Below are 15,303 nucleotides of genomic sequence, written 5' to 3'. Positions count from 1 at the left end.
AGTGCTGCTGTCGTTCTTGCTAGAGGCAGGCAGCTGACTCCCCTTCCATCCATCAGAAGCCTCCTCACCATTCTGGCCCCTGCCCCCACTCTATGGCTTGGTTCTCAGTCCCCTAACCAGCACCCTGTGGTCACCCGAAAAGGACCATCACACACCACCTTGGCCAGGGTTTCTGTGGGGTCTGTGCTGGCCTGGTGTCCCAGTACCCCCGTGGGAAGAACTACACTTGACACTGGTCTTTCTCTGCCCTTGTGCAGCTTAAGGCAAACCTGGTAGCAGCTCATTGGACATTGTGATGTCAGAGGTCCTGGAACCAATACTGGGGACTCGGAGCCACAGGGTCTGGTCTGTTGGCAGCCATGGTCCCTCTAATAAAGGATCCCAGGAGGTGGTGTGCAAAAGGGTCTGTGCAGGTTGGTTGGCTCTGCTCCACCACCTGTCAGCACTCCTACCCAGCCCTGGGCCCCTCGGCAACTGTGCTAGTCTCGGCCTTCCTGCCGCTTCTGCCAGGGCAGCACCAGGGAGAGCTACTTGGGCTCTTTGCTAGAAGGGTTTCTGGGAGGAGGATGTGTAGCCGGTTTTGAACTGCAGAACCAGACACCAGGGAGAAGGGTGCAGACTTGGTGCCAAGAAGGCCAGGTCTGGATGTCGTTTTAGCAGCCCCTCTCCTCTCCTGAACCTCCCAGCATCTCTTCGAGGCCCACTGTGCCTGTGTCCACTATGTCCAAAAACGGGCCAAGTGCATACATACACTGGTTTGGTTGGGCCCACAACTGTTGCTCCCTGGGCCCAGGCTTCCAGTGGATCATGTGGCTGAACCAGTCCTGGATGGAAATGGGAGATCCCCAGGGATCCTCTCTAGGTTCCCCTATCCCTCATAGGATTTCAAAGTCCTCTCCAGGTCAGGACTGACTTGTAAAGTGAGTGGGTCAAACAAGCTCTCAAGGCCACAACCCACCCCATTCCTTACTCTCCACCAGCCCTCCCGTCTGCTTTCAGAAGGAACACCAGAAATAATTTGGAATTGACTCCTGTGAAGACAATAGAACAGAGCAATGTGAAATGTATAGATAGTTGTGCATCCGGATGCGGTGAAGGAGGGAGGTGTATCCCAGGCAGAGGAAACAGGCCACGCATAGACACAACGGTAGGGAGGAAGAGAGGCTAGTTGCTGAAAGGCGGTGGGGTGGGGAGGAAGGATGGGAGGGCTTTGGACAGGGGAACGTCGAGACCTACTTTTTGTTTTTAAGACCCCTTCCTCACTCTTGCTTCCCCATTGTCCACCACTGGCGCAGTCTGCTGCCGGACCTGCCACTTTAAGAGGGGCCCTAAGACCTGAAAAACACCGAGGAGACCAGGCCCCCGCGGGCGCCTTGAGTGTCGGGCGCCTTGAGTGTCGGGTCGGCTGAAATAACAAAGGGACAACACTTACGGGGTCGCCGACCTTACTGTTAGGTCAGGACCCACTACACACGCAGGGTGGCGGGGACGCAAAGGACACGGACGGGCTCCGTCGTTGGGCTGCGGGCGGAGCGCTCCTTCTGGAGGTAGTACGGTGCCTCGGCACTCGGGCTTGAGCGGAGAAAAGTAATGGAGGGCTGGCCAGAAAATGCGAGGCTCTGGGAAAGGTCCGGGGCGTGAGAGTAGGGAAGGGAACTGAGTCGGACCGGTCCGGGACCGAAGAGGCGGCGAACTCTGGAGCATTTGCGGCCGCCAGGGGGCGCCGCGCTAGCGTGCGTGGGCCGACACATTCAGGGGCGGGGCTGCGGCGGGCGGGCGGGCGTGCGCGCGCGCAAGCGTCCTGTGTCACGGGGCGGGGCGGGTGCGGCGCTCGCGGCCTGGGTCTTGGCTCCGCAGCCCCCGCCGCCTACCCTGCCCCAGCGCGGCCCATTAAGGCCCCATGTACCGCGCGCTGTACGCCTTCCGCTCGGCGGAGCCTAACGCGCTGGCGTTCGCTGCAGGCGAGACCTTCCTGGTGCTGGAGCGCAGCAGCGCGCACTGGTGGCTGGCAGCGCGGGCGCGCAGTGGCGAGACAGGCTACGTGCCACCCGCCTACCTGCGCCGCCTGCAGGTGAGTGTGCCCCCTCCCCATCGGCCCTCCGTGGTTCTTAGGCTGGGCCCTGTTACTGGCTCTCACAGCCTGCCGACCCGAGAATGCTGGGTCCGCGGGACGTCCAGCAGAGAAGGAGTTTGAGAGCCTGACCCATGGCTTCCACTACTCTGACGATGGCCCCATTTCTTTCCAACCCCACCAGGACAGGGACCCCAAGAGCTCTCACCTCCACGTAACACCAGGCCCTGACAGCCAACCCTAAGGACTCAGACCGACCAAAAACCTGACTCTGGGACTGAGACTGCTTGGAATCCCAGACCTATTGGTATCCAATCTCTGAATAGAATTCGAGTCAGCCTTGGATTCCAGCCCCACCGAATTCTGACCAATTCCCCAGACTCCAGACTCTTAATCAGCCCCTTTCCTGGATCCCCAGGATCCCACACTCTTGCCTCCCACCCTCAGGCCCCCAACTGTTTCCACCACGGAGACCTGGGCCACCCTGGACACTGTTTCCTCAACCATCCTCCCTGTCCTCACCGTCGTCCCCCCCCCCCCGGCCCCTGCCACTTGGATCCTGGAGCCATAGGCACCTCCATCCCTTAGATGACTCCCAAAGCCCTGAGACTTCAGTGCCTTTCACTGTCCTATACTCAGCCACGCCCTAAGCTCTTCCTAGGACTGCTGCCCACTTTGAACCGAGGATCCCAACCCCTGCTGGCACTCCCTGCCTCTGCCCTACCCCTTACCCCAAGCCTCAGTTCCTGATTTTTCAGGCTTCCTTTTCTTTGAAAGTGAGGGAGCTCCATCCCTCCTTGTCCCCAGACTGCAATGGAGGCTACTCCCATTGTAAGGAAGTGAGACCGCCCCATGGCTTCCCCTGGTCTGATGATGGCCCCATTTCCTTCCAGAGGAAGCTGCAGCCCCAGTTCCTGTTTCCCCAAGAATAGAGGTGCTGTTGGGGCTGGGATGTAGTGTCACCAGCAGGTCTATTCCGACCACAGGGAAAGAGGCCTGGAGCCTCCAGGCCTGGCCAGTGCCAGGCACCCCCACGCTGTCGTAGTCCCTAGCCTTTAGGAGATGCCCTGTCCCAGTCCATTTCAGGACAGAAATAACAGGATACATTTGGAGATGTCATCTGGTCATACCAGAGGGATGGGCCCGGGGCAGTGGACCCTCAGCTCTATCTCACGTAGGGACGCCTGGAGGGACGGGGCAGTGCTGGACACCAGGGATGCCAGGTCGGACATGAGCATGTCAGACCCAGCCTCCCTGGGGCTGGGGGCTGTTAGAGGCCTCTGAGGAAAGTCCCGCCTGTTGTGCAGGGGCGTGAAGCCCCTCCCCTGGCCAGGGCCGGCAGGGCTGGGTGCTTGGGGAAGGCAGAGAGGCTATCATCTTCTCTGTATCTTGGTTACTTTCTACAAATCTCTCTGCCTTGGTCTTCCTAATGCTCTCATTCTGAGTCCCCACCTGTGTGTGTGTCCTCCTTTCTCCAACTCACGCCGTCTCTGTCTCCGGCTCTTAATTTCTTTCTGCGTTGTCTCCCTTTGCCTGTCTCTCCCCACCCCCCTCGCCGTATCGCTGTGTCTTCTTTCCTCTCTCTGTGTGTCTTTCTCCTCTGTTCCCATTTCCATCTCCTGTCTCCCTGAACTCTGGCATGCCCCATGTCACCTGCAGGGCTTTGCTGACCTCTGTGTCCCTCTGTCTGTCCCCATGATGGGAGCTTTCAAACCTGCTCTGTAGTGACGACATCCCCTCGGTTCTGAGGCTCTTTTGTAGCCGATGGATCATGTGTGCCAGGGACAGAGGAGGGGTGGAGATGGCTGTTGCCACAGCTGCCCTCTCCTACTCCCTACCCCATGCCAGGCAGGCTGGATAGATTGGGCGCCTGAGTTCCTGGGGATAACAACACAGAATCTGGGACAGGTTCTCAGGTCCCATCCTTTGCCACAGACACAGAACTGCTGCTTTCTGGGGTGGGTCTAGAAGATTCCCGGAACAGCTGGGGGAGATGAGGGCTGGTGGCCGGGGTGGGGAGAGGAGAACCCTGTGGCCCATCATCCGATACTGGGACAGGCAGAAGGCTCTGCAAGGACAGGGCTGTTCTGGAGTGTGACCTTGGCTTTGCGAGGGATTGGCGAGGTCCAGGGTGATTTGTTAAGGGTTCTAGACACCGGAGGCTCCCCACTCCGCATCTCGGCCAGAGCTCTGAGTCAGGCCTGGGGACAGATGAGGTGCACATTCCTGGCCTCAGGCTGAGAGTCCCTGACTTGTGTTTTTGCTCTAGCTGCCTGGTTTTCAGAGACATCTTAGCTGAGAGCCTCATTGTGGGCCAGAACCCTGCGCAGGGCCCCCACATGCCGTGCGCCCGCTCCCTGCGTGGCGCAGTTTGAGGCCCATTTTGTATTCTAGTCCTGCGTTCTGTGTTCACGTCCGGCATCCCAGGCTCCAGCTGCCATGGTCCTCTGTCTGCCCCAGTTCTAACTGCCCTCCCCCCACCCCCCCCACCGGCTCCAATCAGGGCCTGGAGCAGGATGTCCTCCAAGCCATTGACCGGGCCATTGAGGCAGTACACAATGCAGCCATGCGGGACGGTGGCAAGTACAGCCTGGAGCAGCGTGGAGTCCTCCAGTGAGTGGGGGTGGGCGAGGGCACCGCCCAGTGAGCACAGTGGAGCGGGGTCCTTCGGTGGGCACTGGGGAGGCTCCGAGGGCGGGTTGGGGTACTGCAGAGAGGGGTGGAGCATAAAGGGGGTGGGGCGGACCTAGGCTGTGGGGGGCCCAGCACCCCACGGGGAGCGTGTGAAGACTCTGGGACTTGTGAGGTGACAACCCCAGTGAGCTCCCTGTCCCTTCTTTAGGAAGCTGATCCACCATCGGAAAGAGACTTTGTCCCGCAGGGGCCCCTCTGCCTCCAGCCCTGCAGCTATGACCCCGTCCACAAGTGACCATTATTTGGATGCTGCTGCCGCCAGGCAACCCAACGGGGTGTGCCGTGCTGGGTTCGAGCGGCAACACAGCCTGCCCAGTTCGGAGTACCTCGGGGCGGACAGAAGCCTCTACCAGGTACATGGTGAGAAGAGCCTGGGGAAGGGAGGTGCGTGGGGCCCAAGACCTGTGTCCAGAGGCTCGAAGGGTCCACTCGGGCCAGCAGTGCCGCCCAGAGCCATAGCCCTGCCCGTGCCAGGAGTGCGGGGCCCTGGCCAGGCTGGCAGCCCAGGTGGCAGCCTGTCCTCAGACCTCGTTTCTACCCTCCCAGATCCCACCACAGCCTCGCCGAGCAGCACCTGCCACACCACCTCCACCTGTGAAGCGCCGAGATCGTGAGGCCCTGGTGGCCTCGGGGAGCGGTTAGAGCGGGGTTTGGGGAGTTGTGGGGGGCCCCGTGAGCTTGGAGTGCCTGCTTTGCTGTGTCAGGGATTTGGGGGCTCCAGGCTCAGTGGTGGGGGGACAAAGCACATCTGGGGGCTGTGGGCTCAGTGAGGAGACTCTGGCAGTGGAACTGGACCCTGGACTGGGGACGGGGCTCTGGGCTCGGAGGGGCGGGCCCCAGGGCAACCCCTGCACAGTGCCCACTCTCTGCCCACAGGCGGCCGCAGCACCGCGCCCTCCGGGGGCAGTTCTGTGTCCAGCGGCTCCTCAGTCAGCAGCACCTCCCTCGACACGCTCTATACCGGCTCCTGCTCCTCCGAGCTGGGCCCCAGCTGCTCGCCCACGCCCCCGCCCGTGCCACGCCGCAGCGCTCATACCACTGTGTCCCAAGCTCAGCCCCCTCCCTCCAAGGTGCCAGCCCCCGAACCCCCTACAGAGGAGGTGGCCATTGATACGCCCTCAGCCCCCGATGAGCTGGAGGCCATGGGCGCGCTGAGCCTGGAGACCACGGAGGAGAAGGTGGTGGCGGAGACAGCTGTACCCAGGACCATCGGGGCAGAGCTGATGGAGCTTGTGCGGAGAAACACCGGCCTGAGCCACGAGCTATGCCGTGTGGCCATTGGCGTCGTGGTGGGTCACCTCCAGGCCTCGGTGCCAGCCATCTCACCTGTCATGGAGCAGGTCCTCCTCTCGCTAGTAGAGGGCAAGGTGAGGGTGGGCAGCAGGGCTGTGGGCCTCCCCATCCTCGTGCCCCTTGCCGCCCCCCCCTTCCCACCCTCACACTCACGCCCAGCCTTAACCTGACACGTACATGATGGGCCCTAGCTCTGAGCCACCGCCAGTGCGCTGGGTGCCAGGGACATTTAAGCTGATCCCTGAAGCAGACAGAGAGGAAGAACATTCTAGGCAGGGGCTCAGCCTGGACAAAGGCCATGAGGCGGGACTGAGCCGGGCTCACAGAGGCGGTGGAAGGAGGCCGGTGTGGCTGGAACACAGGGAGAGAGCGAGCAGGTGGTATGGGAGGAGGTGAGGCCTGGGCAGGTGCCACGTGAGCCCCAATGTGGGTGCCCGAGAGTTCTCTCTGGCTTCAGGGAAGGAATGGACATAGGCCATGAGTGAGGGCAGTGCCTTGCTGACCTTGGCATGGCGGGGGGTGCTTCGAGGACCCTGATGGAGACCTAAGTGCTGACTCAGACATGAGTGAGGTGTGTGGGCATCACCAAGGGTGGCCCTGGTCGGGGGGGGGTGTGGGTGGGCAGGATGGAGGGCAGCGAACCTGGCCCGCACAGTGGGCCTCCGCGGGGCTCCATGGCTCCCGCGGCACGGGCTGGGGTCTGGGGAGCAGTGGGCTGATGGGCTTGCCTGTGCTGGGCACGGCTGGCACCGCTTGGCTGGCAGGGTTCGTGGGCAACATGAGAGGTGGGTACATGGCAGGCCTGGTGCCACTTTATGTAGAATTGGAACATGGGGTCTCAGTCCCATTCGAGCAGTAGCAGAGCCCACAGCCCTCCTCATGGAGGAGGCTTATGCGGACCTGGGACCTGCGACGAGGGACAAGTTGTTGGGAAACACCACACACGTGTGTTTCGTACAGAAGCCCTCCAGCTTGGGGGTCAGGGGCATGACGTTACTTGGAGAGGGATGAAGTGGGCCGGTCTCGATGGGAGCCTTAATGTTGAGGGATGGGTCGTGGGAACAGGTGTTTGTAGGAGCTCCATGGGGAGCAGTGGCGGGGAGGGAGGACAACCCCTGTCTGGTCCCCTCCCAGGCCCTAGGTCACTGACTAGGGGCAGCTCTGGTCCGGCACTGCCTAGAGCTCCCCCTAGCGCTCACGCTGAGCACGCCTCACCCTCTCCCCGCAGGACCTGAGCACTGCCCTGCCCTCAGGGCAAGTATGCCATGACCAGCAGCGGCTGGAGGTGATCTTTGCAGACCTGGCTCGTCGGAAGGATGACGCCCAGCAGCGTAGCTGGGCCCTGTACGAAGACGAGGGTGTCATCCGCTGCTACCTGGAGGAGCTGCTGCACATTCTGGTGCGGGGCGGGGGCCCGTACTGTCCCCAGTATGCACAGCAGCCACCCCCACCCTACACCATTCTCCTGGGCTCAGGAGTCTCCCCTGCTTGTGTTCAGCTCGCTCATGTGTGGCCGCACGGCTCACGCTGAGTGACTCTGTCGCACTTCCTCCTCCCCACAGACTGATGCAGACCCTGAAGTGTGCAAGAAAATGTGCAAGAGAAACGAGTTCGAGTCTGTCCTGGCCTTGGTGGCTTACTACCAAATGGTGTGTGTGAGACAGAGGGGAGGGGGCCTGGAGGGGCCTGGGGCCCGGGTTTGGGGGGGGTGGCAGGCACTAAGCACACAGGGTCCCCCGCCAGGAGCACCGGGTGTCGCTGCGGCTGCTGCTGCTCAAGTGCTTCGGTGCCATGTGCAGCCTGGACGCAGCCATCATCTCCACACTTGTGTCATCGGTGCTGCCCGTGGAGCTGGCGCGGGACATGCAGACGGACACGCAGGGTGAGGCGAGGGGGGCTTCCTGCCACCGGGCGGGGGGCAGTTCCTGCCGTCCGTAGGGCTCTGACTGCCTGTCTTGCCCCCTCAGACCACCAGAAACTGTGTTACTCCGCCCTCATCCTGGCCATGGTCTTCTCCATGGGGGAGGCAGTGCCCTGCGCGCACTATGGTAAGAAGGCAAGTCACTGACCAGCTCATTGTGGGAGCCCAGAGCCAGCTGGAGCCGGGACCTATGGCCTGAGAGTCTGGGGACCTGCTTACAGGTGTCCCAGGGCTCACAGAAACCCAGGGAGGCGGGGGGGGCGGGGCTGCAGGCTCCCGTGTGCCCCTCTCGCAGAGCACCTGGGCACACCCTTCGCCCTGTTCCTGCTGAGCATCGTGGAGGACGGGCTGCCCTTGGACACGACAGAGCAGCTGCCGGATCTCTGCATGAACCTGCTTCTGGCGCTCAACCTGCACCTGCCAGGTGGGGGTGGGGCCAGCTGGGAGGTTTCTGACCGGTGCTGGGGGCTCTCTGGGCTTAGAGCCTGTGCTCTCGTCCACACCCATGTCCTTCCACAGTCCCCGACCAGAACGTCATCATGGCCGCCCTGAGCAAGCATACCAACGTCAAGATCTTCTCCGAGAAACTGCTCTTGCTCCTGAACAGAGGGGGTGAGGGCCCAGGAATCCTGTGACTCCATGACCCCCCCCACAAGGGGCCCCCCACAAGAACCTCCCTGACATCTCATCCCTTACCTCCTAGATGACCCTGTGCGCATCTTCAAGCACGAGCCACAGCCACCGCACTCTGTCCTCAAGTTCCTGCAGGACGTGTTTGCCAGCACCTCCACAGCTGCCATCTTCTACCACACAGACATGATGGCGCTCATCGACATCACCGTGCGGCACATTGCGGACCTGTCGCCTGGAGACAAGGTGCCTGGCAGGGGCTGCAGTGGGGACAGCAGCTGGGTAGAAACTGAAATAAAGTAGGGGGACGTGCCACTGAATGGAGGCCAAGGACAGGGCAGCTCCTGGCACGAGTTAAGTGTAGGAGGCGCTCAGGAGCATGACGGGTGTGCCAGGACCCGGAGAAGCCAGCCATGAGGTGATGTGGGGGTGGTCGGTCGGGGAAAGCTGGAGTGGACGGAGCGGCAGGAGGGGAGGGGACCAAGTGGGATGTGGAGACTGTGAGTGCCTCCCCAAGCAAGAGGGGGGATCTAATGGGCACCCACGGAGGGAGTGGCGGGCGAGGAAGCGGCCGCCACTGACGTGGTGCACGCGGGCGCGGAGAGGCTGGCGGCGGGAGAAGGGCCGGGGTTGGGGTCGGCAGTGGGCCAGGCAGGGCTCGCTGCTGCAGTCGTTGCACGCGCGGCGAATGGGTGAGGCTGAGCTGGGGAGGAACTTGGACACGGAGCGGTGGCAAGGGATAAAGTTGTGATGTGTCAAGATTGAGAAGATCCCTGCTAGACATCCAGGTACAGGGGACGTCAGGGAGGCAGCGGGACTGGAGAGAGACTGGCGTTGCCTGTGTGTAGATGTCATGGGAGGCCTGTGGCGGTGTGATCACGCACCGGGATGGACGGGTCAGAGGGAAGCTCAGGCCTCAGCACGGGACCCCAGAGGGTAAGAAGGGAGAAACCCGGGAGGAAAACCAAGAGAAAAGGAGCCCAAAGCCACGCGTTTGCCAGAGAGGGAGCGAGCCGTCTCCACGGTTGGGAGCCTGAGTAAGATACGGACTGGGAATTGACCACTAGATTTGCCACACAGAGATCAGTGGGGGTGGAGGACAGGCCATGTCTGTGGAGTGGAGGGAAGAGAATGTGAGTGGAAACTTTGAGAGAATTTGAAGTTGGAAGGGCGTGGAAATGGGACAGGGTGGGAGGTTGGAAGCAGAGAATGGAAGTCAGCCTCGTGAGCCTCTGTGAAGGGGAGCAGGGAAGGGAGGCGTTGCTGGAGGGAGATGTGGGGCTAGGGGGAGGGCTGTGAAGGCGGAGCGTCCGGTGCTCGTCTCTGCGCCAGAGGAACAATCCGGTAGGCACAGAGAGCAGGCTGCTGTGTTTTGGGGCGGGGGGGGGGGGGCACTGCAGAAGGCAAGTAGATAAGGTCATGGGAGGGTCTGGCCCATGCTGGGGAAGGGCCCCCGACAGTTCATCCTGGTGGGGACAGGGGAGATGTAGGTGCTGAGAGAAGGCAGGGCTTTCTGAAAGATGGCTTGTTTCCTCCAGGAAACAGAAGGCCAGCCGGCTGGGCAGTTTAGGTTTGCAAAACAGAGAAGGTGGGCAATGGTGCTTTAAGGGAAAAGTGAACACAGCCCAGAAAAGCGGTAGAAGTCCCAGACAGTGCGTGTCCATCGAGGTTTGTGGTCAGGAGTGAGGTTGAGCCTGTGCCTGGCTCTGCAGATGTCTGCTGCCCATGTGCCAGGCAGGCGCTAGGTCTGACCAGGGTTGGGAGTCAGCAGGGTGAAGCCGCCTAATCTAAGGTAAAGAGAGAAGTGAGGGGTGGGGAGGGGGACAGCCCGAGAGAGAAAATGCCAATTGGGTCAGTGGATGGGGCTCTCAGTGAAGGTGAGGAGCAGCTTGGGTGTCAGATGGGAGGGGCTGTTGGAGCTCTTTCACCCGAGGTGCTACGAAGGTAAGTTGGGGTTGGGAATTGGAGCCAGGTACAGAGCATGTGGAGGCCGTAAGATGGTGGCCAGGTCTTAGGGTTGAGTTGGATTTGGGGTGCGTGGGGAGACACAAATTCAGAGAGGATGCCTGCAGGTTTGGCCTGCGCACCTGAATGGGCAGCACGGAGCTTGATGGCGGACTTAGGGGTTTGAGGTGTCTTTGAGACATACAAGAGAGGACAAGTGGCAGTCGGGCGGTCCCATCCGGAGCTCACAGAAGCCTAGGCCAGAGGTATGCGTGTGGGTCACAGTTGAAGCTGTGGGTGGGAATGAGACCTTCCAGGGTGCGAGGACGGCGCGAGCAGCATGGGGCCTCTGGCTATAGGCAGCGTTGCCATGGGGACCAGCGCTGAAGGAGGGGCTCGGGCTCGCCACTCTGCTTGCCGCCTTCCTGAACCAGGACTCGGGCCAGCCACATTCTGGGACTGTATGTGTCTCGGGTGATTCATTCATTCACTTACTTATTCAACTATTGAAGGCCAGTTCTGTGCCAGGTATCTTCTGGATACATCCTGATCTTCACTGGTGTGAGCTGGTCCACAGCCCCAGGGTCCATGTAGCTCCCAGGAGGCAGCAGTGGCCTGTCCCCATCTGGCGGCAGTGCCTCCCTGGGGTTCGTGAGCTTGCCTGCTCTTCCCACAGCTGCGCATGGAGTACCTCTCCCTGATGCATGCCGTGGTCCGCTCCACACCCTACCTGCAGCACCGCCACCGGCTCCCCGACCTGCAAGCCACGCTGCGGCGTATCCTGACCGAGGAGGACACCTCACCCCAGTGCCAGATGGACCGCATGATTGTCCAAGAGATGTGCAAGGAATTCCCGGTGCTGGGCGAGGCCCCCAGCTAGCACCTTCCTCTCCGCCCTTCCCTGCAGCCCTGGGCAGGGATCAGAGGACTTGGGGCTTGGCCCTAAGAATGTTTGCACTGACAGTGTCAGGGGACGTGGTGGTGGAAGGGGCCTGGGCAGGCCCCCCACCTGCAGTAGGGCTCATGCGAGGGGCCAAGTGCAGGATTGAGGACCACTCTGGGAACAATGCTGGGGCAAAGGGAGTTTGTGAGCTGAAGTCCCTCCATCTCCCCGTAGGCTGCGCCTCCAGCATGTCCCCCCTCCCACCCCCGACCTACACATGCACACAGAGTCCTGCTGCTGCTCCAGGCTGGGCCAGAGCCCCCGTCCCCAGCCTGTCAGGTCTGTGTCCTGGGCTTCAGCAAGCCCTGTCCTTGGGGTGAGGGGAGATTTCCTGCCAGCTCTGTATTTTTTGCCTTAGCTTTACAGTCAATGCTGCTCATGTGCTTCCCTCGCCCCCATGGGGGTCGCTACTCCTCACTCCCACCCCCAGGGGCCTTGGCCAAGCTGCTGCTTTGAAAGCAGAATCTTGGAGACAGGCCACCCATCCTTGAGCCTCACAGAATGGAGTGATGGCACTGAGAAAGCCAGTGACAGATTCTATTTTCTCTGTAAAAATGTAGACTGGAAAGCCATGTGTATTTTCCTATGTGTCGCCGCTCCCCTTTGGAAATAAATCACAGGCCTCCGCAAACAGGCTTCCCAGTATGATCCTGCATGGTGGTGTGAAGAGAATGGGCAGGGACGCTGAGACCTCAGGACCTTGTCATTCGCTTGCCTGACTGCTCTAGCCTGAGGAGGTTATGGTCCCGGACAGGCCTGTCCTTCAAGGTCCCTTGAGCCCTGTTCCAGCCTGTCTTCCTTGAGTTCGCACTTCTGGGCCACAGCTGCGGAGTGCGTTGTGGTCTGTGCGGGTGACTGCCCCTCCAGGCTTCACATAAAATGTCTTTGTCTTGAATGCCATCTTTTTCTCCCCGGCTGAAACCTTAGCCCAGCCCTGGCCTCTCTGAACGCCTGGGCCTTGTCCAGCTCGGTTTTGCCATGGGCCCAGCGAGATCATTCATTTTTCAGCTTCAGCAGAGATTTGGTAATCATGATGGGGCAAAAAGAGTATCTAAAACAGATAATGGGGTTAGAGTTGCACTACTCTTTAAGGGGATTTAGGAGTCATTGGGCAACAACTTTATTTCCCTTGTGGGCTCCCAAATTTCAAAAGCTCTTGCTGTAAGTGGGGGCAGGAGAGTCAGGAACTCCCTGCCAGACATGAACCAGTCAAAGTGGGTTTTTTAAAAAGATTTTATTTTTTTATTTTTAAAGGTTATTTTTAGAGGGGAGAGAAAAAGAGGGAAACATCAATGTGTGGTTGTCTCTCATGTGCCCCCTACTGGGGATCTAGTCCACAACCCAGGCATGTGTCCTGACTGGGAATCAAACCTGTAACCCTTTGGTTCTCAGGCTGGCACTCAATCCTTGAGCCACACCAGCCAGGGCAAGATTTTATTTTTATAAAGATTTTATTTATATATTTTTAGAGAGAGGGGAAGGGAGGGAGAAAGGGAGATAACATCAATGTGCAAGAGAAACACCTGTTGCCTCTTGTATGCACCCCGACCGGGAACCACAATCTGCAACCTAGGCATTTCATTTCCCCTGACCAGGAATCAAACTGGCAACCTCTTGGTTTGTGGGACAACACTCAACCCACCAAGCCACACCAGTCAGGGCAGGTTTTATTTTTAGGGAGAGGGAAAGGGAGAGAAATAAATGTGTGAGAGGTCAAGCAGTTGGGTCTCAAATGCCTCCAACTGGGGGCATCAACCCAGGCATGTGCCCTGACCAGGAATCAAGCCAGTGACATTTTGGTTTGTAGCCTGTGGTCAACCCACTGAGCCACACCAGCCAGGGTCAGAGTGGTTTTTATCATTTCCCTTCATTTCTCACCCAAGGTGATTTTTATCAAGTGATCCCACACATCCAGAACCCCTGATACTGTGACGTGCGTTCTGGGCTTTGCCTTTCTCAGCGGGGTGCTGAGGGCAGAGGACTTTTCCCCAAAAAGGTGGTCATGCAAGTGAACAGCACAGAGAGGCCAGAGTTAGGGTTAGGACCTAGGAAACAGGTCGTTAGGAAGCTGAGGCAATAACATTTGACAGGGAACTCTCGGGAACAAAGCACAGGGGACTGATGGGGAGACGTCCTTAACTGTCCGCTGTCAGAAGGTTAAGCCCAGAGGCTCACCTGGACCTGAGGAGGGGATGAAAGGTATGGCCCCAGCAAAAGCTCCGCATTGCACAACCTGGTCATTTCTCTCCATCCTGGAGGGATTATGCCGCCCTTTCTCATCCCGAATGACGACTCCTGTCCCTTTGAGGTGCTGAAGGCAGAAAACCATGATTCTCCCTGAAATACTGTCTTTCAGTGGAAAGCGCAGGTCCTTGGGAAGCTGAGGCAGGGACGTTTGACAGCCTCTGTGCTTCGCTCTGTTCCCTGTTATGATGCACACACTGACCTCGTGGGAAGGGCAGGGCTGATGATGTGCCATCTGTCCCAGTGCTGCCACTTACGGACAGTGTGGCCCTACGGCAGGGGGACCAGAAGCCGCTGCCAGTTTCCACACGATTGTCCAAGGGGCCTTGGCTTATGGTTGTAAGGAATACAGACGCTCCTCCCTCACGCCCTTAGGAACCCAGACCGCACGTCCCGCGCGAAGCTCTGACCTTAGGGGGTCCTCAGAATCAGAGACGTGAGAGCACCGCTTGAGCTCATCCGCCGGCTCTCAGCAGCATGGTAGGCGGTGGAACCCGCGGGAACCCCGCCTCCCGGAAGCAAAGACGTCAAAAGGCCAAAGAATGTGCTGATTGGTTGACGGTGATGTCATAGCTACCGTTTGGGGCGGGACAGAGACCTTAGGTAGGGGTCCTTTGCTGGTTCAAAGCAGGAGCCGCTCCCCTTGGAGCGTTCTGGGCCCCAGACCTCACCCCTTCCTTGGTCATGGGACACCCGCGCTCCCTGCACGTGGCGCTGCAGCCCATTGTCGCTGCTGCCTTCGCAGGCCGGTTGGTAGAGCGCCTCCTGGATAATCTTTCCGGCTATCCCGGAACCCACGGACCCCTCTCCCCAGACAATGAGTCCGACGTCGGGGGCGGAGCCTCCCATTGTGCCAATAGAGACGGTGACTTTCTGATTGGAATGCTCGGGCGTTCACCCGCCGCCCGCTCAGCTTCTGTGATGTCTGTTCCGCCGCGTCTGCCCATTGGCCAGCCCATTCCGACCTACGCCAGGAGTTGCACAGCGCGGGAAGAACTAGGTTGACCTGCGGGGAGGAGGGTTGAGCTGCTGTTAGTCCCTTCAAGGGGTAAGGGACGCGGTGGTAGCGGGCGAGTGGCCGGGATCCAAAGAGCCGGGCCCGCAGCCGTGTGGCAAAGCTGGGCTGCAGGTGGCATCCCAAAGCACTCGAGACCTGCGACCTGGAGAGGGGAATGTAGCCTCTCGTGGAGAATCCCTCAGCCACGGGAGACAACTGGGGGCCGTCAAGGCAGAGAAGAGTTTGGCCTCTGCTTCCGCCTCGGGCGGGTCACCTCTCGTTCCTTCTTCGCAGGGTAGCGCCAAACGAGGAGGTGGTCGCGGCACTTCATGAGTTAAAACTCATTGATCGAACAGTTAAAGCTATTGTTCGGGCTGCTGGCGCCCCAGATACCCCCCCCCCCAGCCATCGCCTTCTCTACCCCCAGGATTCCACATGAAATCCCCTGCCCAAGAGTCATGAGAACTCCCACTGTGCAGCAAATTTTCAGACCAAAATCCGGAAAAGCGTTCGGGACTAGTGCTCAGAAAGGGCAACAAGAGACCCGCAAGGAGAAGAAAGGCTGG

At 59.9% G+C, this 15,303-nt stretch overlaps 1 protein-coding gene across 1 annotated transcript; it reads left to right on the top strand.

Moving 5' to 3' along the window:
* Nucleotides 1-1,866: 1,866 nt before the first annotated feature.
* NCKIPSD (NCK interacting protein with SH3 domain) lies at nucleotides 1,867-12,108 on the top strand. Its single transcript, XM_054594777.1, has 13 exons — nucleotides 1,867-2,071; nucleotides 4,575-4,684; nucleotides 4,914-5,118; nucleotides 5,312-5,402; nucleotides 5,642-6,132; nucleotides 7,287-7,457; nucleotides 7,621-7,707; nucleotides 7,802-7,940; nucleotides 8,026-8,106; nucleotides 8,275-8,403; nucleotides 8,499-8,591; nucleotides 8,683-8,855; nucleotides 11,230-12,108. Exons 1-13 carry the CDS (start codon nucleotides 1,901-1,903, stop codon nucleotides 11,431-11,433), a joined length of 2,145 nt encoding a protein of 714 aa, XP_054450752.1. The 5' UTR covers nucleotides 1,867-1,900; the 3' UTR covers nucleotides 11,434-12,108.
* Nucleotides 12,109-15,303: the final 3,195 nt, after the last annotated feature.

This window comes from Pteronotus mesoamericanus, unplaced genomic scaffold, assembly GCF_021234165.1.
Source record: "Pteronotus mesoamericanus isolate MK-2021 breed Mesoamerican mustached bat unplaced genomic scaffold, CSHL_Meso_final scaffold_533, whole genome shotgun sequence".
NCBI classification, from domain to species: Eukaryota; Metazoa; Chordata; class Mammalia; order Chiroptera; family Mormoopidae; genus Pteronotus; species Pteronotus mesoamericanus.
This window is presented reverse-complemented; position numbering and strand designations above follow the sequence as displayed.